The sequence below is a fragment of the Polyodon spathula genome, chromosome 18 (genome assembly GCF_017654505.1).
Source record: "Polyodon spathula isolate WHYD16114869_AA chromosome 18, ASM1765450v1, whole genome shotgun sequence".
NCBI classification, from domain to species: domain Eukaryota; kingdom Metazoa; phylum Chordata; class Actinopteri; order Acipenseriformes; family Polyodontidae; genus Polyodon; species Polyodon spathula.
The window spans coordinates 8,189,000-8,211,889 of record NC_054551.1 but is presented as its reverse complement, the minus strand read 5'-3'; the positions used below and the strand labels follow the sequence as shown (position 1 = coordinate 8,211,889).

The following is a 22,890-nucleotide window of genomic DNA, read 5'->3' as shown; positions in this document are numbered from 1 at the left end:
CACACAGCAACCTTTATTTTGTGATTGGTCGATTACTTTGTTTTTGCATTCATCCAATTGTTGTGAAGGTGCTCTGGCTTCAGAGTGCCACCTTTGCAATGTATTTATTTAATTTACAAAATGCATTTTTTTTGATTTAGCAGTTCTTTGATAAAATGAACAACAAAACAAAAACAGAACAAAAGATTATATTAAAAAAAGTCCCCTGCCAAAATGAGCTGTTCTCTCGTTTATTGCTGTCTGACTACATAATGTAATTGTAGAGAAAAGTGAGGATATCAAATCGATTGGGCTTTTATAATAAAATTAAATCTGCTTATTTCTATATTGTCGGCATTCATCAGGCTGAGAAAAATCAATCAGTTGTCTTCCTGCATTAGCCAATTAACAAGGAATGTTTTGTTGTCTAATCAGATTAAAATGTAAATGAAATATGTGACATGTTGAGGGGCTGACCATATTGCAAGAAAAGGTGACGTGAGCTTCAAAAATACCAGGGATGGGGCAGACAACTGTCTAGAACGAATTGTTACCAAACCAAAAATGAAGACTTCAACACTTAAAAAATCACTCTGGCGTTGTACATTGCGTTACGCAAATTCCTTCAAGCATCTCTCTAGGGTTTTTAGAACATTGACGTACAGCAGAATATGAATTAATCTTTTTCTTGTAGCAGAATTACATTTTTAAAGAGTCACATAATGTCATTGGGGATCCATGGAGTATATTGAGGGTTAATGACTGAATCACTTAATAGTAATAATAATTGTATAACAATATTAAGGGAACTGCTATAAGGTTATTATAGTAAAGCATCCTGGCCAAGGCTGGTCTGTGCCCTTGAAACAGTAGACCCAGACACTGAGACTGAAGTTTAGCGCTTCTTCAAGCACTTTTATTAATTGCAAACAAACAAAACAAACAGGAACAAAACACAAGGTTAAAACAAATAAATCACTACAAACAAAACTCTTCAAAACACAACAGCAGCTAAGCTATGGCTGCATTCTTTCTCTTTCTCTTGCTCGCTCTCCCTCTCGGTCTAAGCTCACCACTTGCCCCAAACAAACATTTCTCTGTTCTTATTTAGCATGTGGCCAGGGGTTAATTGATCACCTATCAATCAACCAATCACCACCTGGCCACATTTCGTACTTTTCTCATTAACTAATAAACACATTCCACTCTTTTAATTAACTAATTAAACAAAAACACCAAACTTTATTTACACTTTGTGGCTGCGCAACCGCCAGCCATAAAACGTGCAGAGATAATGATTATAAATAATACTAAGTTACATTTCACGTTTCATTATTTTATTTATTTATTTTTATTATTACAATACATTTAGTTAGCAAACGTTGTTGTCTAGTTTGCTCGCCTGTGGTGTTTGGTGCCGTCTACTTTTTAAAATCTATTTTGCGTTACCTTTCAAACTTGACGATGGCATCATACTTCAATTCTGAGCTGCTTACTCTTTAAGGCTAGTCTTATATAGATGGTTACTTCATGAACAGATATTTTGCTTTACTGTTAATATGTGTTTTACCCATGTCACTCGTTCAGTTAGCTTTTTCAAAGGAGATTTTCACTCGTCCTAATTAGAGACAGTGTAGCAGAACAATCAAAAAGTTACTCAAAAAACATGCAACCCACCATGGTTTACTCAAACATACTTAATTGTTACACACTGCCAGCGTATGTTTAAAAATGCACTACATCCTTTATAGCGCTTAAATTTCAAGACCACGTCACTAACATACTTTGCATAAATATTTTCTAAACAAAATTGTTAAGGCATGCGAAAGGCAGACAAAAATCCAACACATCCTATACTGTAGACTTAATTTGCTAAACTTAAATGATCAACAAAATAATGATTTATTATTATTTATTACCGTACAGTTGAAAAGAAAGTGAAAGAATATAACTTCCAAAACTTAACAGAGAAAAAACTAACAACTAGACTTGTTGCCAGAGAAAGGACGTGGTATCATATGAAAGTTTTAAAATACATCTCACTTCACTGAGGTTCACGGGGTCACAATGCAATAGGCACACAGATTTCATTTTTTGTTGTTGTTTTCTGGTCACGTTTAAAAATCTCCTTCAGAAAATTGAATAGGAAATTTAATTCTGAAATTTCCATTATTCTTCACTTGTAATCGAGCACACAGTAGCAGTGCTTCAACAAGGGGGGGGAGGGTATGAGGGGGGGGGGGGGGGGGTGAGCTGCAATTAAAATCAGGGCTCAGACTACATCATCTGTCATTGCTAGTACTGTGGTTATAGAGACAGGAGCTTATAACAGGCTTGTTTCTAATGAAAAAACTCTGGGCTCCTCCAGTTAAAACCTGCACCATTTATAACAGAGACTTGCTTCCTCTTTGGAGTCAATAATGCTATTAATATAGGAATGTTGAATCTAGAATTATTTTTTCTTACATTTTAGGCAATAGTTTTGTTTTTGTTTTAATAAACATTATTTGTTATAGTGCTATACAACAATAGATAGATAGATAGATAGATAGATAGAGATAGATAGATAGATAGATAGATAGATAGATAGATAGATAGATAGATAGATCATTTGTATTTGTATTTGTTTTCACTTTGACATTTGGAAATGGCCTTTTAATTCTCTGTGTGTTTTTTATTCAGCTTCGAGATACACCTGGGTTTGGACACTGATAAAACAGTAGTTCTCTTTACAGTTACAGATTCAGCTCCTAAAATGTACTATTTTATTGTACATTTATTATAGACCGTAGCCCATCCCACCTAGTGATTATTGCATTAATTACAGCACCCGCCCCCATTTAAAGGGACAGTCACTTTCAATTATTAAAATAATATCATTTTTATATAGCACCTTTCACAGTGGACCACCATCACAAAGTGCTTTACAGAGGTAGGCTGTGAACTGTGCAGAGTCACTTACAATAGGGCATTGATTTATCATCTCATCTGCAGGATGGAGAACAAGGAGGTTAAGTGAGATGCTCAGGGTCACGCAGTGAGTCGGTCAGTGGCAGAGGTGTGATTTGAACTAGTGTCCTTCTGGTTATAAGCCCTAGACTTTAACGACTGGACCACACTGCCTCCTCACATGCCTGCAATTTTGCTCACCAGGCCACCTTCCTCTAGTACATTTTTATTCTGTTCATGAGAGTTCCTAGGCCTGGCTTGTATTTTTTTTTTTTGCAAAGCTCCATTCAATTGTTCCAGTCAAAATCTATTAAAGGGAAGCTGAAGGAAATATGGCAATTTATTCCAACCATCAGACGTCAAATGTCTGATGGTATAATAATAGCCGTGGCTATGGGATCTCTTTTACAGATAATTGTTTTTCCTTGCTGTAATCTGACAAGTGACATACCAGTGAAAAAAAGTCTTCTGTCCAGGACTTGTAAACACCAAGACAAATTTGGGCATTGTTTTTTTTTTCTTAATGACTGGGTTTGTCTACCTCTATTTTTTTGGATGTTGAATCATATGCAGTGGGTTGTGACTATCCAATTAAGCATTTAGACAAGCAATTAGCATGGCTGTATTCCCCCTTAAAATGACTGCGTGCTGACACATTTAATTTAAGTAAGCATGAATATATACAGTATATAGCCTCGATGAATGCACAGTAGGAAAATACAGTACAACAGACATTGTTGGGATGTCATGTCTTGGATTTGATAGCAAAGCAGGTGATTTTTTCTGCTTTTAAACAAGATAAACGTCAAACTGATGAATAAACACGTTTGAAACAAGTACCCCTCCTTGCTGTGTTAATGTCATCTCGAAATGCACAATTACTGCATAACTGCAGCTGTCACTGCTGACGGGGCACCTCTGCCAACAAAGTGACACATCCCAGTTAGAGTACATAGCTACATGAACGTTATTAAATAAATAAATCACACACCAAAAAGGAAAAGAAGATACATGGTCTATATACTAAACTCCTGAAATGTACAGATCTTTTATTTTTTTATTCCATGATGTTTGTGACTTGCTTGTAGATCTTCAAATGATATTCATTGTTTTTTTCCTTTCAGCTAAATGAACCTCTGCTGTTGAATGCTGAGTGCCCAAGTGTTCAAATGTCCTCATTCCAGAAACAAAAAGCAGGAAACACATTCCTACTAGAGAGCATACAGTGTGTGATGCTGTGGAAGAAAATATCATTCGCAAAGGATTTGAACAACATCTTGAGTGTCTTTGTGAAAATTCCAGTAGAACCGCAGAGATACAGATGCATAGGATTTTCATAAGACTTCAATATCAGTTCGTAAGCATAAGAGTTTGTAATTCAGACATTCAACTGTATTGATGATGAAACTCTTCCTCGTGACAAAAATGGAGTTCCCATTTTACTTAGTTAATGCAATATGCATTATACAGTAGGTGTCGGCTGAAAGACCCTTTGTGATGGTACTATAGCCCTAAAATCAGGTTGCCCATCATTTATTATTATTATGAATTAGTCATTTAGCAGGTGCTTTTATGCAAAGGGTAGGAGGTGAACTATGCATCAACAACTATTGTTGCAAAGTCATTAACAATAGGACATAGGGTTTACGTCTTATCCGAAGGATGGAGCACAAGGAGGTTAAGTGACTTGTTCAGGGTCACACACCTAGCGAGTCAGGGGCTAGGATTGATCTGGCAACCTTGTGGCAAATTCAGAGTCACTCCATTGCAACCATCATAAAACAAAAGATAAGGGATGAGGAACATGCTTTTAAAGTCAAATATACAAAAAAAACAGACACTGTCAGTCCTCTTTGAGTCAGCCCTGTGTGGCACCTCTAGAAACTGTTATGCAACTATCTCCAATGTGGTTTGTGCTTCTTGTTTTTCTTATGTTTCCCTCCAGATTATAATATTGACTTAAAAGTTAAAACTATCTATAAAACCCCTTCTTTTTAACCCCTGAATGTGTGATATATCACATCAGAGCCAAGAACATTTTCCAGCTTTCTGCTATTAGCACGGTGGCCCTGGAAAAGCATGACTTTGCAACTCAGCAAGTCATTTACTCAATGAGTGACAATAACAATGTAACTGAAATTGCAGGGCATGGCCTCTTACAATATAGAATTTCAATGATGTATTTATTGTCCTTTCATTTTGGTCAATAACCGGGGAGGAAATAGCGTAATGTGAGCTGAAGTGAGTGGAGGGTTCGCAAAGGCAGTCAATAGAGAGTTCAGTGCAGAGCGGATTAATGCCACAGATGAATGATTTACAGGTGCAAGGGTGTTTATTAATGATTGTAATGTCCAGAGCCTTATGGAAAAACCTGCAAACAATAATAGTGATGGAAGTGGTACAGCGGCGTGTATCACTCCTGTTTATAATCCCACGAGTTTGATCCGTAACCCAAAGTCCGATTCTTTCACCATCACAAAACACAAAACACAGACTGATGATTTTAGTACTAGTGGTGCAAAAGACAGTTGCAGTAGTGGATAGGTGAGTGGTGATGTCCAGGTTTTACGCTGGCCTGCGGCTGCAGCTCTGGATCTTGCTTAGTATTCTTGGTGAGAAAACGACACACAAGACAAACAGTGTTATTACACAGATGAAGCAGAACACTCACAGTTTTGGTACAGACAATATGGGCTCCTTCTTGGTTGTTTTGAATTAACCATTTGCAAAGGAAGAGATCACTGAAGCTACGCCCCCCTATTTATACCCTCGCCCATGACCCCTAGGTTAACGAGCGCATCCGCTCCTCCAATCCTCAGATGCCACGCTGTCTCTTTTTTTCATGTGGGAAGATCAAAAGCAAGGTAGTGTATACTCTTTCAACTGCAGACTCTACCCTTTTTCTTTAGCAGTGAGATCTTTAAATTTGCACTTCTGATAGTTTTTCTTTTCCAAAACATGTCACCTCTCACACCACAGTCCAAATGCACATTCGCACACACACTCTTACACTCTCCATGTCAAGGTGCTGACAGGTGGCATAAGTCCAGGTTGTCTCCTGCTGGCATTAAACCTACAACCTATTTGCTCAGTGCCAACTGTGCTACATACTTAGACAAAGCAACAATTTCAACATGCTTGTCGAGGCTCTAAAAGCCATGTTTGACGAGCAGGCTTCAATACAAGTCGTCGCTAAGCAGCTTTTCTCCAAGAACAAAATGTAATATGAGCAAAAGATTAAGTGGAAGTGATTGACAATTATTGCTTGCTAATCTCAATGCTAACTCTTGTTCATCATTGGTGGAGTGGTTACAAATATCAGAGCAGCTGTAGCTGCCAACTGCAGGCTCATAATTTCACTGAGAACTGGCATGTTTATTTTCTATTTCAAAAGCACAGTTTTAAGCAGACTCATGCATGGATTCATTCTGGCTAATGTATTTTTGTTTTATGTTAATCAAAAAGAACTCATTGTTTAAGGCTAGAAACACTGCACATTTGAAGCCACATTCATGATAAGTTTACATGAGTAATATGCATTTGATTTATGTGTGTCTGGTTCAAAGGGCCACTGGTTTTCTTAAAAAACACCTTAAAAATATTTCATTTACACATCCATTAAAAAAAAAAAAAAAAACTAATTGTAAGCTCCCTCCAAAAAAACACATTAAACTCTCTTTTAGCTAAATATAAAAAAATAGACATGGTTTATCTATATCCATGCAATACAAAAATTAAGCTGTTTTTAGCGAGTGACTTGTTTAACAAAATATATTTCGGTTAGCCATATCTACATATTAAAACATATGTACATGCATGTAGAGCATGATTTATGAAAATATGACAAACAATATCCTGTACAGTCTTCTTGTATTTTTTTTCTAATTCTAGTATGAATGTTTGTCCTATTGGACATTTTTTCATTCCAACATTTTATTGCGACCAAGACGGGGAACTTTTTCTAAACTTTGAGATAAGCAGTTTTTTTTTGTTTTTTTTCTTAAGTCTGGCAGGGGTTCAAAACAACAGCTGCCGTTCTGACATTGAAAGTCCATATTCCCCACAGCAGGTAAATTTTTAATCCAGACATCATAAGAAAAGAAACTTGTTTAATTTCAAAGTCATTCATATTAGCAGGTAAGGGAAAACTGTGTTTTGCACCACAAGAATTCTTCAAGACCCTGTTTTATAGTGCAAGGAAAAGGGGATTTTTTCAGAAAAGTAAAATAATTTAAACATGATCAAACCTGCAAGAACCAATTCTTTGTATTTTTATGCCATTGCAATTGTATGTATGTCAGAAAAGGTATCTTTGAACATGCTTATGGCATTAGTTTCTGTGCTACTGTAAATAACCATGTACACTTCTTTTTCAATTGTAGTAATCTCTTTTTGTATTGCATATGTTCATTTTCACTGTGCAGCTAAAAGCCAAAACTCTGAGAAACTGATTTAGACTCACCTCTGAAACTGTCCAATCCATCATTCTTTACCCTTTTCAGGAAACAAACATGTGGCAGCATTCAATCAATCGCATTCATGGCTACATACTGGCCAAGGTTCAGTTTTAATCACAGTGTATCCATCCTTATAGAAGTACCAACAATCATCATCGTCAGGGTATTCTTTAATATTTCCATATACGTTTAAGGTTAAAAATAAATAACCAACTAACCAAATGAACCAAATAAATGATAATAATAAGTTTACTGCAGTGATAGAACAAGCAGGTAAAAACACTGAGACACATGGTAAACTGTGGTAAATGCACAGTATAATCATGGGTAAAATGAATATAGTAAAGTTTTATAAGGATATCAAAAGCAGCACACAGTAAAGACAGCACAGTACTGCCAGTCAGTGATTAGCAGTACTATACTGTACCCTCCAAATCAGGGGAATTGGCATGTTTTCATTAGGTCGCTTTGTCAGTTTTACTGGAGGTAACCCAGATGTACTGCATTATTTATACATTATGAAGTACTTTGACTCAACTTGTAAGAGCCAGGCTATTAATCACTCACGCGTCCAAAATAAAACACGGCAATTTATTTCAAATACTGTTTGCATATCTCGTAGAGATGAACTCCCAGGTTTCATATATGAAGCCTATCTAAGAAGACACTGTATAAAACACTGTCAGAAGAAATAAATATATACAGCAGTAGTATTTAGGTATCATAGCAATGGCTGTTTAATGATGTTTCTGGCAACCTGTGAGTTTGCATATATATATATATATATATATATATATATATATATATATATATATATATATATATATATATATATATATATAGTTCAATATATATATTTATATATTTAATCTAGATACTTCGCTGATGAGACGTCACAATAAAAGAAAGCAGCAGTTCAAAGCAGCAGTTCAAAATAATGATATAACCACCTTTAACTAACCATTCAAATTCACCACCTCTGTCTAATGGCCTAAAACATTTCTTTAATTTATTTCAGCACAATGGATGCCTGTCCCTCTTCATGACTTGACTGTCTATACCTTAGTGCTCCCCTTACTGTACGGTTCAGTAATTATTTTAAAGAGTCTATAAATGTAATCTGCTGTATAACAACACTGTATAACTAAACTGCGAACCCTTCCCAGTGTTTAAAGCTTACTTATTTTAAAGTCATGTTATCTTGCAATGCTTCAATAATAGGACTGCTTGCAATTCCATTGTAACTGATACGATTTCTATCTTGCAATGGACTTGCCACACTGGCAGTGTTAACCACTCACAATGTGTCCTGTTTTATAAATGAACCCTGAGCAAAGTGACACAGAATTGTAACTCCTGGGGAAAAAAAAACAGCAAAGTTTCAAAGAATACAGAAATATTGACAGACTATATTTGCAAATGACAAATGGAATCAACTGTATTCAAATAGTGTTAATTAGAGTTAGTCTAAGAAACAGATAAGCGTGCGAGGATTTACATGTGTAATGAAGAATCTTCACTCTGTTGCACTATTTTTCTATCACACTGTATCCAGACATGATTAAACACAGAAAATGATAAATATTTATGCCAAATATCTATGTCTTTACCAAATGATCTTCAAATGCAATCAAGTGGTGATACAATGGCACTGTGACACCACTGATCACTGTTATCTATGGTTCAACAGTACATTCTCTAAATGCTTCTACTATGGTTTCTAGAGATTAATAGGGTGGTACTATTAAAATGTTCTGGAGGGAGGTCAAAGTATTTTGATTTTGTTTTTATGTACACACTGGGCCATACAAAGACCATATACATACTTCAAAATGTTTCATGATTAAGACTGACAAGAATTTGCAGTAAACACAACTAGTTTTATAATATTTAAACTTACTGTAGCACCTTAACTCAAGCTCATTATTGCTGGGTGCTGAGAATTTGAGAACATGATCTAAATCATTATGTAATTTCCATCAGCTGTTGCCAGTTTGATGAAAAACTTGGCCATTGGTACCTTAACTTATTGCATTTGAATGTTAAGGAAGGAGTCATTATTCATGCTTGCTGCTGTCTCCTTGCATTTCTACTGCAGCTGACAGTAGCCTTCCTGACAAAACAAGACCCAGAGGACTGGGCACTATACTGAAAGCTGTCAGATATTAGATCATTAATGGAACAGGATGGATCATCTTTATACAGCTGCTTAACGTAATTAAAATGCTGATAATATACTTTTATTCCATACATTCATGAAACTCTGACAGTTTCCTATATTAATATAAAGCAAGTGCTTTTAAAAAGAATGCTCGCTAACTATTGTCTGGCAGCCCATGTACTGTGCGCATCGTTGTCTAACTAGCAGCCCTGACATGGATGCTGATAATGTATATATAAGCTGCATCTCTTTGTTAAAAGTCTAGCAGTTTGGGCTGATGGTAGACACCAATTATTTATGTTTAGTGGTATCACCCACCCATGACAGTGTTGTGGCTGGTGTTTCTGACCATACCCCCTGTCTGTGTACATGGCAATTCTATACTGTTTTTAACCTTGTTTTTTGGTATCCTGGAGGGAGGTATACTTACATGCCAAAGCTATACACTTCCTTCAGAAAACTGGATGTAAGTTGGTTGAATCAGAATTTATAAAGAGCAAACCTGCTTTTCACATTGCTTGTACATGTATGTGTCTTACTAATGTGCAGACAATGTTAGTCTGCTCAATATCACAGCTTCATTAATGGAATAGACGGTACTGCCCTGGATTTTCATGATTCAAATGGTATTTAAGACAGACACAGATTAAAGTCATGAACGCTATTTAGTTACATTTAAATGTTACATACTATCCAGTCCACTCAAAAACCACAGCTTTTAAGAGAATCAGGCGGGTTTAGGAATTGACTTTAAGAACCCAAACCATTTACAGACGACGTAAAAGTTAATAGCAAGACATCATGTGGTAGCTTTCAAAAACCCAATCCATTACACTAAAACTCTTCACACTAACATGATTAAAACCATGCCTGAAAGTACCATTAAATTAATATTCTGTAATACAGTTCTGAATATATACATTATAATGGCAATGCAATGGTTTTATACAAAGGAAGAATGGGAGCTACAATGATATGAGCCACAATAATATTGTGGTATAATTTCCTGATATGAACAATGTGAATTGTTTGTTTGGCACTGTTTTCCAGAACAATGTTTTAGAAGACAGACAATGACAGTACATCTGAATTCCCTCACAATGATTGCAGTGTATTGTATTACTGAAAATTCATGGTGTGTTGTACTATCGTTAGTTACCAATATATGTGTACAACAACAAATCTGGGCTGGGTTAGGTCAGGATTGAGATGCGCTCTCAGTGATATGAGAGGGAACTATGGTTTCTTGTGAGCACTGTGCTCACTTAAATAAGAAAACAAACTTTAAACAGTTACAATAGACTCTGCAAAATTGCGGTTCTTTTTTTAGTTGTAGCCACCGGAGGGTAGGTCATGCACACCAAATTCATTGCATTTGTGACCTAAATCCAGGCCTCCAGAGGGATAAGAATCCCACGAGGCAAGTAAACAAGCCTGCAGCCCCACCTATCCCCTAATTGTTTGGTTAATTTACCTGCGTGTGTGTGTTTCTGCTACAGTTCATGCTGCAATGATGTATTTACAATTTTTAAACAGATCTAGATTTCTAACCAGCTCTGCTGACTAATAGTTTTGCAAAGGCTACGCCTTTGAAATGTGCGCTTGAAGCATGAGCACCCTTGAAGAAACACAGACAATGTAAAGAGGAACAAGTTAGAAATAGCCGAAGGAGCTCTGGAAGCAAAAGGATCATGTTATTGATTACAGTGCACAAAATTGACAATAGCTCAGATCCCCCTTTGTATATTTGTATGTCAAGTCAATATGGGATGGTAGGCTTTAACAGTGTATTGCTGCACCTTGAGATAAGAATGGCAGGGCACAGATCCAGCTATAGTCCTTCAGTGGCTCGGCTCTGCCAGGGCAGGTCACGTCTGGAGAGGGTCATTTTAAACCTAGCCTGAATCTTTCATACTGGGCTCGTTGTCTGTGGTGATGGCCATTTATCAACCTGAAAAACCATTTTCCTGCAATAGCATTACCAGCAACACAGTCAATTTTGAAGAAATGTTGCACTGCATACAGGTACTGATGAGGTACTATAGCCCTGATATAGATTACTAGTGTGTATTGGTTCAAATCATTGTGACACCATTGGTATGTCACCACAGGGGGCCAATCTACCATATCTCTTTTGACCTCACGCTCCGTGTGCTGTTTTTATTTAAAAACTTTATTTTGTTTATTAAATGCTGAGCACAACCGAGCGCTCAGCTTCCCCAAACAATACGTCTCCGTTTGATTACACCGTGTAACAATTTTTAATTTTTTTTGGTTCCTGGGTAGTAAGTGTTATTTCCTAATTGCTTATGCCTCAAAAGTATAGCAAATAGCTATTATTCCCCACAAACTTTGCTTTTGTGACCAGGACAGTTATATTTTGAAATGTACCTATTTTCCAGAACATTCCAGATAGATTCAGTGCTGATTAAACTTGGAGTAACTTCTAGAACTTTCTAGAACTTTCCAGTAATATAAATAGTAGTATAAATACAGGGCCTTAAGCCCACCAGTTCAGTTTAGTTCCAGCTGTCTAAGTGGATACATATCTGCATTTTTCTGAGATGGCATCAAGAGACTGCAATGGTGGCATTCCTGATGGGTCTCCAAGGCGGTTTTACCAAGTTTCCCTGCTATCTTTGCCTTTGGGACAGCAGGGATACCAAGGCTCACTACCACAGGCGGGACTGGCCACAGCAGACCGAGTTCTCTGTGGGGAGGAACAACGTCAAGTGGGAGCCACTGGTGGACCCCCGGAAGGTGCTGATGCCACCACTGCACATCAAATTACACCTTATGAAACAATTTGTCAGAGCTCTAGATAAGGAGTCAGCAGCCTTCAAGTACCTTCAGGACTTCTTCCCTAAGCTGTCTGAGGCAAAGGTCAAAGCTGGTGTCTTCGTTGGACCACAGATAAAAAAGATCCTGGAGTGCAATGAATTCCCCAGGAAGCTCACTAGTAAGGAGAAAGCGGCTTGGAACAGCTTTGTCGCAGTAGATCGGGGCTTCCTGGGCAATCACAAGGCCGAAAACTATGTGGAGCTGGTTGAGACTCTGGTGAAGAACTACGGCACAATGGGCTGTAGGATGTCCCTCAAAGTCCATATCCTTGATGCTCATATTGATAAATTCAAGGAGAACATGGGAGCGTACTCGGAGGAGCAAGGCGAGTGCTTCCACCAGGATATACTGGACTTTGAACGTCGCTACCAAGGACAGTATAACGAGAACATGATGGGAGACTACATTTGGGGGCTGATTCGTGAAAGTGATTTACAATATAATCGTAAATCCCAAAAAACTACTCACTTCTAAATCTTTTGTAGTCATTTTTGTATTACTTTAGCATAAATACATGTTAATTTGGATTCATATGTTGTTTTTTTTCTGACTTTATGTGAACGAAAAGACCGTTTTCTCATTGGAAATAGGTAAATTTCAAAATATCACTGTCCTGGTCACAAAAGCAAAGTTTGTGGGGAATAATAGCCATTTTCTATACTTTTGAGGCATAAGCAATTAGGAAATAACACTTACTACCCAGGAACAAAAAATGTGTTACATAGTGTTATTAAACTACGCATCAGCGCCTTCACCATTTGTAAACCTGCCTTCTGTGTTAGTTCTTGTTTCTGGTCTGACATCACCCACTACAGCCATCTTTGTGACAGAAATAGAAACAAATTAAATTATATATATATATATACATTATATTATATATATATATATATAATATATATAATATATATATATATATATATATATATATATTAAAGAAATGTAAATCCACAGAAACGCTAGGAACATTATTTTTTCAACATTATTTTAAGTCATAACTCGCTTTCATCAGTAGCAAAAGCACAACGCCAGAAAGCTGGAACAATGTAGTGCTGCCGCACTGCTGCATGAGGCACAAACCTTTCTGAAGGCATTCTTATGGTAACCACAGCTTGGTGAGGCACCTACTGGATTTGGAAAAATTAGAATTTGTGAGATAACTTTTTTTTTTCAATAATGGCTTTAGTTGAATCTGTTTTACAGTAAGAAGAGAGACGTTCAATTGTTAAGGACAGCAGAATAACACTAGTGCTGGAGATTCTGAAGAAAGACAATAAACAAACTTGACAAGGAGTCCATAAAACGTCAGGCAGCGCTGTGAACAAACTATTATTGGCCTTATTTCCATCTTTCAACTAAATAAGGCAAGGCTACGTAATGGACGTAAAACTGTCAATTTCTTGTCATGACATGACAAGCTGCCTTGTTTGTTTGGAATGAATGAATTTGTGATATCGTATTTGTGTGTTTTTAGTGAATGTTCCACGCTGGAGTCACGTAACGACTTGTAGAACAAAATAATATGTGGTGTTAAGGTTCTGATTTGCCAATTGATTATAAAAACTGGTATCTGCATTTCTGTAAGTTATGTGTTAAAGTGCTAATGTTGCTTTTTTAATAGATGGGGGTATATTTTAAACAGTGACTGCAGTCTATTATTTGAATACATTATAATACTCTCATCAGAGGCATATATGCAATCAGCTGATTACATTTACTTGTAGTACGTTAGCCACTGGGTGAGGGGGTGGTAATACCAATTTTGTGATTTGTGCATCGCCTGTCAAATAAAAAATCATAAGCTGCCACTAGTGGAGTAACAGAGAAAGAGTAAACTCAAAATGCGGAAGTACAACGACACATACTTGGCAACGGGAATTACTTGGAGCGGTAGTGAAGAGGAGCCGCGACCGCTCTGTGTTGCATGCTATGAGGTGTTGTCGAACGAAAGTTTGAAGCCAGCTAATCTTCGGTGTGACTTGTTAGACACTAAACTCAGTGACTCAGACTCCAAAAACAAGTGGATTAGAAACCCATTTGTGAATTTTGACAGTGAAATGCACACAAACTTTACATTAAAGGAGGAAGACAGCCTACGTGACAGATTTTTAAAGTTAGTCTTCAAGCACTAATGTGGTTCCATGTTCAATCTGAGTACCGAGAACTGTCTGACAAGGCAACGAAGTACCTGATGCCATTTGCCACCACAAATTCTTGTGAAAGTGGATGTGTGCTTGCTGGGTTGAAATCAAAGTTTCAGAATAGGCTGGATATAGAATCAGATTTAAGGCTAAAACTGTCATCACCCATCACACTCATGCTGTGACATCACTGAAACAGCACCAGCCATCTCATTAAGAAAGTTAATCAATTTACTGTTGGTATCGTTACCAATTATCACACTATAGTGGAAAGCAAAATGAATACACTTTCCTTGTATAACAGCTGTGTGTAATTATGATACTAGTACATGGTGGTCCGCAAAATTTTTGGAGGTTCAGAAAGGGTCCACACAACCAAAAAGTTTGGGAACCACTACTCATCTTTTGCGTCATAGTGAAAACAACATAGAGTAAACAACATTCTGTAACATACACACAGGACAAAGTCCTGCAAACCAAGGAAACTGCAAGGTGTGTGTTGTGTGTACAGATTGCATGTGTCAAAATGCTTCCCATGCTGCATTAGTTATAGACACATTGGCCTAAACCATGAAAAGAAAGGTCGTCTGACACCAGACAAATTAAACAGAATGTAATCTAGTTTCTGTTTTATTCTCTTTCTTTCTTTCAGCTCAACTGGTTTCTAAAGGAGATGAGCCATGTCCAGTATTTGAACCTGAAGGAAATTTCCACAGCAGGTTTCAGCAGCAAAGCCAGTAGATACAATAAAGAAATGATAAATGAACATGATGATGGCTTGACGAACAAGGAATTAATTGCCAAGGTGACAATAGATCATCCAGTGGCATTTAAATAATTAAAACACTTACCTCTTAGACATGCAGACTTGCATGGACTGTTTGAAATGTTCATAACCTGGGGTCACAGTGGGTCCTATTTATATGATCTGTTGCAATACCAAATATTGATGAATTAAATAGTGCTTTAAAAAGTGAAGGACAGTGCATTCAAAATCTTAGGAATAATAACTTGTTACCCTTGAGTTCTCAAAATAATATCCAGTTTCATTCACAAATAATAATGCATTTTCTGAATGCACACATTATTATCCATATGTGTCATGATGATCCCATTACTGTTTCAGGCAAATGTTATATTTTTATAGAATTGTAGTTCTATACTTTCTGACCAGCCATATTTCTAGAACATCTTGGACTGATACACCCCCTATCTATCTATCTATCTATCTATCTATCTATCTATCTATCTATCTATCTATCTATCTATCTATCTATATATATATATATATATATATATATATATATATATATATATATATATATATATATAACTCTTTGTGCTGCAGTGATTTACCTGGTAAAATGGTGTGATAGCAAGAATATTTATTGATTTTAGTTCTCTGACTACATTAAACATATGTTGAAAAAATGGTTTAATGTTATATCTAGAACTGTTATTTGTAGCAAGTTGTAGCAACCTATAGTCTTATTAATTGTACACAATACTACTCTAGCAAATTCCTTGTTTGTTATTTTTCAATTCCAAACGAATATGGATATATGGGATATTTATGCAATCCTCGCCTGCTTTCGTTAGCTAGGTGGTTGCCCTTTTTCCGTCTCAACGTTAATTTAACATCCTGCCAGCTAAGCTGAAATTGAACACAGCTGTATTGATTTCAAATGAAATGTGACCTTCCTGTCCTCAACATCACATTAAATAAAAGTGCCTCCAGGTGCAAGCGAAAGTTCTGTCCTCTGGACAAAGCAAGGGGAGTCCGTGTTATACTAAGCAGTCAGACCAGGACAGTTACTTCTCACCAGACACTGAACAAGAAATCAGAATCACCAGTAGTCCGATAGGTTGAAGCAATACCAGCCACATCACAAGCAAGCACCTTAACCACAATGCAAAAGAGACAGGCAATATATGCAAGGTGATCACATTGTCTAAAGCAGGGGTGCCCAATCCTGGTCTTGGAGGGCAGGTGTTCTCCTGGCTTTTGTTCCAGTTGTCCCCTAAATTGCTTAATTGGACCAATCAAGCACTTATTAGAAGCGTAATTGGTCCAAATAAGCAATTTAGTGTACAGTTGGAACAAAAACCAGGAGGGCCACCAGCCCTCCAGGACCAGGATTGGGCACCCCTGGTCTAAACCTGAATGATTACAGGCCCACATCTGGGACTGTTACACAGGAAAGAGCAAGAAGCACCTGCCAACCAAACACCTTTGATCTCCCCTCTATCAAAGTCTACCACTTTTGCTGCCTACAGAGGCAATAGTCAACTTTTCTATAGAATACGTTTTGGTGATGCCAATTCTATCACAAGTCAATTGAGTGATAGCCAGTTTACATACATTTTGTGCCATAGATCGCAGGTGTTTCTAATGTGTTGTCCAAATTTAATAGACATCTTTTTAAAGGAATTATACAGTTATAAATTAGCTATGAATTGTATTAATTGCTATATGATCTGTTAGCATTCACACTATCACTGCGGTAGTATAGCTTCGGTCCTACCACTGCACAGCATTGGTTTAACTCTTAAAGCTTGAAAAGCTAACTTATTAAAACATATAAACTTATAAAACATGATTTCTTATAGAAAAATTCAGACTCCATGACCAGCAACTAAGCTGCTAGTGTAGCTTATCAGTCATTGTGGCAGAGCAAAGCTTTGGACCTCAGCATAGGACCTCTGTTCTTGCTGTAAAGATGATCTCTTTTCACCCACAAAACCAAAGCAAGCATGCTACTGAGTACTAGGTCTAATGTCCCTGTGGCAGAGCAAAGCTCTGCCCTTTTTAAATTGACAGGGATGGGGTTAATTTCCCCTACCTGCCTGGGTTTACTGTGTTCAGGTGGCTGGGGTTGATTAGTTGATTAGGTTAATTAACGATCAATCAGCGCCCAGCCACCTGACATAAAAGGAGGACTCTGCTTCTCATTTAGGAGGAGGGAGCTGAGGAAGCAGGAGTGTGTGTGTGTGTGTGTGTGTGTGTGTGTGTGTGTGTGTGTGTGTGTGTGTGTGTGTGTGTGTGTGTGTGTGTGTGTGTGTGTGTGTGTGTGTGAGAGAGAGTGTGTGAGAGTGAGAGTGTGTGAGTGTGTGAGTGTGAGAGAGAGAGTGTGAGAGAGAGAGAGAGAGAATCCAGTGAAGGCATTGCCCAGCCTGGAAACCTTAGTTTTGTAAGTTTTGTTTTGTTGTCTTTCTTTTTGTGTTTAAAGATTTTGATTTTGCCCTTGTGCACTTTATTTTTGTGTTTATTTATAATAAAATTAGGATTTTTTGAACTGCAGTCTGTTTCTGGGCCTCTATCCACTCACCAGCCTGCCACAGTCATAATTGCATTTGAATATTCAAATTCAATTAATATAATAAACCCCAAAAATGAATTCCTAATGAGCAGTGCATGTATCATGAATTGGGTTTTACTTCAAGAGAATGCAACATGAATTAAATAATTGAATAGGAAATCATATGAATGAAATTACTTATTTAAATTAAGCATTAGCACAGCCAGCAGTCTGACATTATGCAACTGTTGCAGATGTAGCTGATGCATTACCATTATGAAGCTGATACCTGCAGGTAAAATCAGGTTTAAAGTATAACTGCTCGTTTGTGCAGTTATAGAGTCTGCACTATTTCACTTATCCTAGGATTACATTTGAATTATAACACTGCTATATTAGTTTGTGTTATAAGTCCATATATCAATACAATTTAATTATAGGATTAGACACAACTGTAATCACCTGAGCCTAATAGAAACAATGGGGTCTATTTTATTGATTAAAACAGCAGCAAATCTAAATACACTTTCCTCTGCCATGACAATTCCAGCTGAACATTGTTCTGTTTAAATCTATGCTTATGCTAAAAAGCCTTCAGTTATTCACAAAATTTTAAAGAAAATACCTTGATACAGTGAAAAACAAAAAGATCACATCACCAAAAGTATAATGTATAACAGCTGACATTGTAAGAAAAAAATATTTATAAAAAAGTGTGTACATTTATATGGGTTATACTTCCGGACCCCATGTGACCAGAGAGATTACTTATTGACGGCGTTTACATGGACGAGTCATGACAGCTTTCCTCACAATGTTTTTGCTGTACTTTTCTGTAAACGCGTTGCTATGCTTTTCTGATTTAGGAAAAAAACACAAGTCGGCCGAACCAATGCAGAGTAGTCAATTCACAGTCATTTAGGGGAGGGGATATTTAAATGTCCGTGTTTACTTACTAAGTAGAGAAAGGACGTTCTTTTGCTGTTTCACGATGTATTTGCATGACAACGTCACACAGTCATGACTGTGGAGTTGATGGCTGTTTTCACAGAATCTCATTAGCTCTAGAATAGCATGTTAGAACAGTGCTAATCGGCGTCTGTGAAAAAGCTGTTACATTTAAGGCAGGATCATTTGTATACTGGGAGACTGAGAGCTCTACCACTGCATTTGCTCTGTATATAGCAATGCTTATAAAGGGGTCAACTAATGAGGGGAAATGCTATTGGGATGACTGGCTGTTAGGACCTAAAATATTAGACCGTACCGTGGAAGGCAGTCGCACAATAATATTGGGTATTGTTGAAACAGCTAATGAATAGGATATGTATCTAAAATGAAATTGTCTAATTTACTAAATTAAACTAGAAAACAATATAAAGAGCAGTAAGTAGTAATAACAAATCAAAACAGCTGTTTTGTAATTCTGACAATCTATGCTTTTGTTTTATTTGACTGTATCAGAAATTGAGTCTTTCACATGTTGAAATGATGTAAAATATATATGGAAAGACAACTGCCCTTGACAATCTAAATGTCACATAATGTTCACTGAGAGAATACCATGCTTCCCAAGTATTCCCAAGTATAATATTAGACCTAGCAAGCATGTCACAATGATAATTGAAGCTGCAAAGACTTGCCACCACCGTTTCTGTTGTATGAGGGAGTTTGTAGTGAACCAGTCACAATTCATTCACATGTTTAGTGGATGGAAATTAATCATCCCCAATGATCCTGTATAACACAACTAATACTTAATCAGCCATGCTTTTCATGTTACTATTCAAACAACCACCACATTCCCTTAGCTGTAGAACTTTAGCTGTATGAGACAGTCTTGCTGTCATACCAGTCTGGACTGCTACATTTCAATTGATATGGATTGTGTTTTATTATACCCCTCCTTTAGCATGATATTTCTCATAACACAATGCAAACATACTGAGCATCAAAAGAAACTTATCACTCATAATTTAGCATCAAAAGAAACAAATCACTTATATTTGAAGAAAATTCACTAGATGAGATCGAAAAATGACAAACTTTCTTTTAGAGCAGGTGCAGTGACTTCTTATTGTGCTGATTAACAACTGACATCATGAAGATGCTGCAGTATGATCTGCTGATCTTGGGCAGGTGTTGTGACTCTTGGTCTCCCAGTTCGTGGCTAGTCATTGACAAATTGTGTCTGGTTATACCGTCTTGCTATGTTTGAAATTGCTGGCTGTGAGCACACAAGACTGCGAGCCATAGTATGCTGCCCTAGTCCAGCCTCCAACATGCAGACTGCACAAAAGTGCTGCTCTCTTGCCAGGAGTGGCATATTGTTTTTTTTTTTTTTTTTTTTCCTGTGATTTTATTTATTGCTTTTATTCAAGCTTGCAATTCAATAGCTGAAATCACTCCATATCCAGTGTCCAATCAACTGTCTCACTAATTCGGTGATTAAGTGCATATGCTTCAGTCATAGTCACTCAAGCGTGTCATGGTCAAGGACCAATGATTGAGTGATTAAAAAGAAACCAAAAAACATTTTGTCAATGTCCATCATTTATATAGCTTATTATTTATTTATTTATTTTTCAAATAAATGTTTTATAATAGTGATACGTTTCTTTTGATGCTAGGTATATGTTTCCTTGGCCATTTCATGCAATTTCTGACATTCTGTTCCATTAAAGTTTAAGGTTAGCATACAAAGTGTGAGCTTATGTCATCTGTGACAATACTGCAACAATTTTGCATTTCAAGGATGAATGTAAATTTAGCCACTACACACCCATGCACACTGGTTCATGTATCACTTAACCATTATAGTACTACTATAAAAAGTGATAAATCCCAAGTGTTCCTATACATTATAATCTCAGTAGACATCGCTAAAGGAAGAGATTCTTGTTTCTTCTTTGCCTGCAGTATGCACATGTTTTGAACTATGTTGTATACATCAAACAACTTTAGCAGCTGGTTTCACCGACCCCGATTAGCACTAATCTTCTACTATCACACACACACACACACACACACACACACACACACACACACACACACACACACACACACACACACACACACACACACACACACACTGTTAAGTTTACAGCAAAGGATAAAAAAAAAAAAAAAAACAGCAATAGGTCTAGGACAAGTTAGCTCTTATTTGAGCAGCCAATAATGTTGTAAATGAATCCACGACGTGACACAGGTTCCTGAAATTAAATTCGAATTAGTAATATGACACGCGTGATTTTTCTTCGCAAACAGCTGACAACCAAATCGGTTACTGTCTTGACAGTCTACCTTATTTCATGACCGGACTGTCCACGTCCAATATAACCTCTTTCAAGCTGATTAGCTTGACCAGCAAAACCCGTGGAAAATCCACTGTTACACGGGGAAACGCAGGTCAGCTCTTTAATCTAAACAAAGTGTATTCACATTAGAGTCCAACCGAAACAGTGCACTTTTAAGGCTGCAAACACATGCTGCTGTTATTTGATTTGGTCTCGTGCATTTATCTTTCTGCTAGCTGCAAATGTGAATGCTGTTAAAATACGACAATGGGCATTTGTAGTCTCGTTGTTCCGGTACATACATTTACACTAATTATAAGGCTTAAATGCATGGTCTTAAATCGGCAGGATGCGAGACAAATAAATAAATAAATAAATACATTTGCACTACTTACAGTTTTTATATCAGCACTTGGTTGGACTCGGGTCTCTTCTGATCTCTGTAACGGCTGACCCCCATTCATATTGCATTGAATCTCTGTTTCGTTAACACTGATTCCCTCTTCGCTGTTCCCCAGTCTAACTCTCTTAGCTTCGGGTTGAGAATCTTCAGCGTCCTCTCTCCTCAGCTTAACATCCCTGGTTATCCCTCGAATCACGTCCTCCGCGTTTGTGGAATAGTTTGCCATTGTGTTGTTATTTTATTTTGCCCTTTCAAACTCCTGAGCAGCTTAATGGCTTGTGCAAGCTATAAGAGAAGTACAGTTCTGCCCAGATTTCACAATGAGCGTTTACACTGTAGTAATGTGTTTTGCCGCTGTCTGTATACCACAGTGCTGAAACTGATGAAATCCCTCCCATCTAGAGCTGCGTCAGCAACATTCAACACACTCTTTTACGCTTACATTATATATAAACACCGTAAGGCAACATATATATATATATATATATATATATATATATATATATATATATATATATATATATATATATATATATATATACACACACACACACACACACACACACACACACACACACACACACACACACACACACGGAGCCTTACGATGTTTACTAGGAACAGGTGTCCCACAATATTTCATTTTAAGACACTTCTGCATATATGAACTGCATCGTTTACAAGGTCAAATATAACATGCGGTTAATTAAGTGCTGATGAACTTGTTGGACACGCTTTAAAAACGGGGTTAGCAACCATTTAAACAGGTGAAGTGGAAACTAAACAGGGCCTTACTGAGCTAATATCATTAAACCCTTAAAAGTTTTAATAAATAAAACTTAATACGGTGACATGCAAAGTCAATCTTTTTAGGGAGCCATCTCAAGAGCTGAGCAACTTTAACAAGACTGATTGTGTTTCCGCCTAAACAGATAATACTAATCATTATATCAGCAATGCTTCCTGCATCTAGGGTTAATCTTATTCTGCTTATTTATAGTTGTTTTAGTTCACAATTTAAAAACGGAGACAGACTCAATTAACATACAGCTAATTGCCATTTGTAGGTAGTTCATCAATTAAAAGACTCAGATATAAAACATCCAGTTGTACTCCAGTAAAATAAACTTAGTTGTACAACTAGAAGTGTCCTTCTGCAACTTGAAACCAGTCTGAAAACTGAGTTCCACCTTGTTTCGATATCAAACTGGGTGCAGTGCTTTCCTGCTGTGGACCCAGTGTTTCCGTACGGTATGTCAAACTTTATGAGAACATTAATGCTCCTTTAAGGGACCAGACAGGATGTTGCCTTTGGAGTAAAGAGTGATCAGATGTATTCCCCTCAACTCAACTTTAACAAGAAGAAC

At 37.1% G+C, this 22,890-nt stretch overlaps 1 protein-coding gene across 15 annotated transcripts in view; it reads right to left on the bottom strand.

The window, feature by feature from the left end:
- Nucleotides 1–21,862, bottom strand: part of LOC121330646 (RNA binding protein fox-1 homolog 1-like) — an 879,666-nt gene extending 857,804 nt beyond the window's left edge. For 5 of the 15 annotated variants that reach the window (XR_005951881.1, XM_041277305.1, XM_041277304.1 and 2 more), the window contains exon 1: nt 21,516–21,861. Coding sequence is in view for 14 of the 15 variants with exons in the window: in XM_041277305.1 (XP_041133239.1) it covers nt 21,516–21,749 (234 nt within the window). In the remaining variant the exon portion in view is untranslated. Of the gene's footprint in view, nt 1–21,515 lie in introns of all 15 variants that reach the window. The other 10 variants (XM_041277314.1, XM_041277308.1, XM_041277307.1 and 7 more) reach the window with 4 other exon arrangements.
- Nucleotides 21,863–22,890: the final 1,028 nt, after the last annotated feature.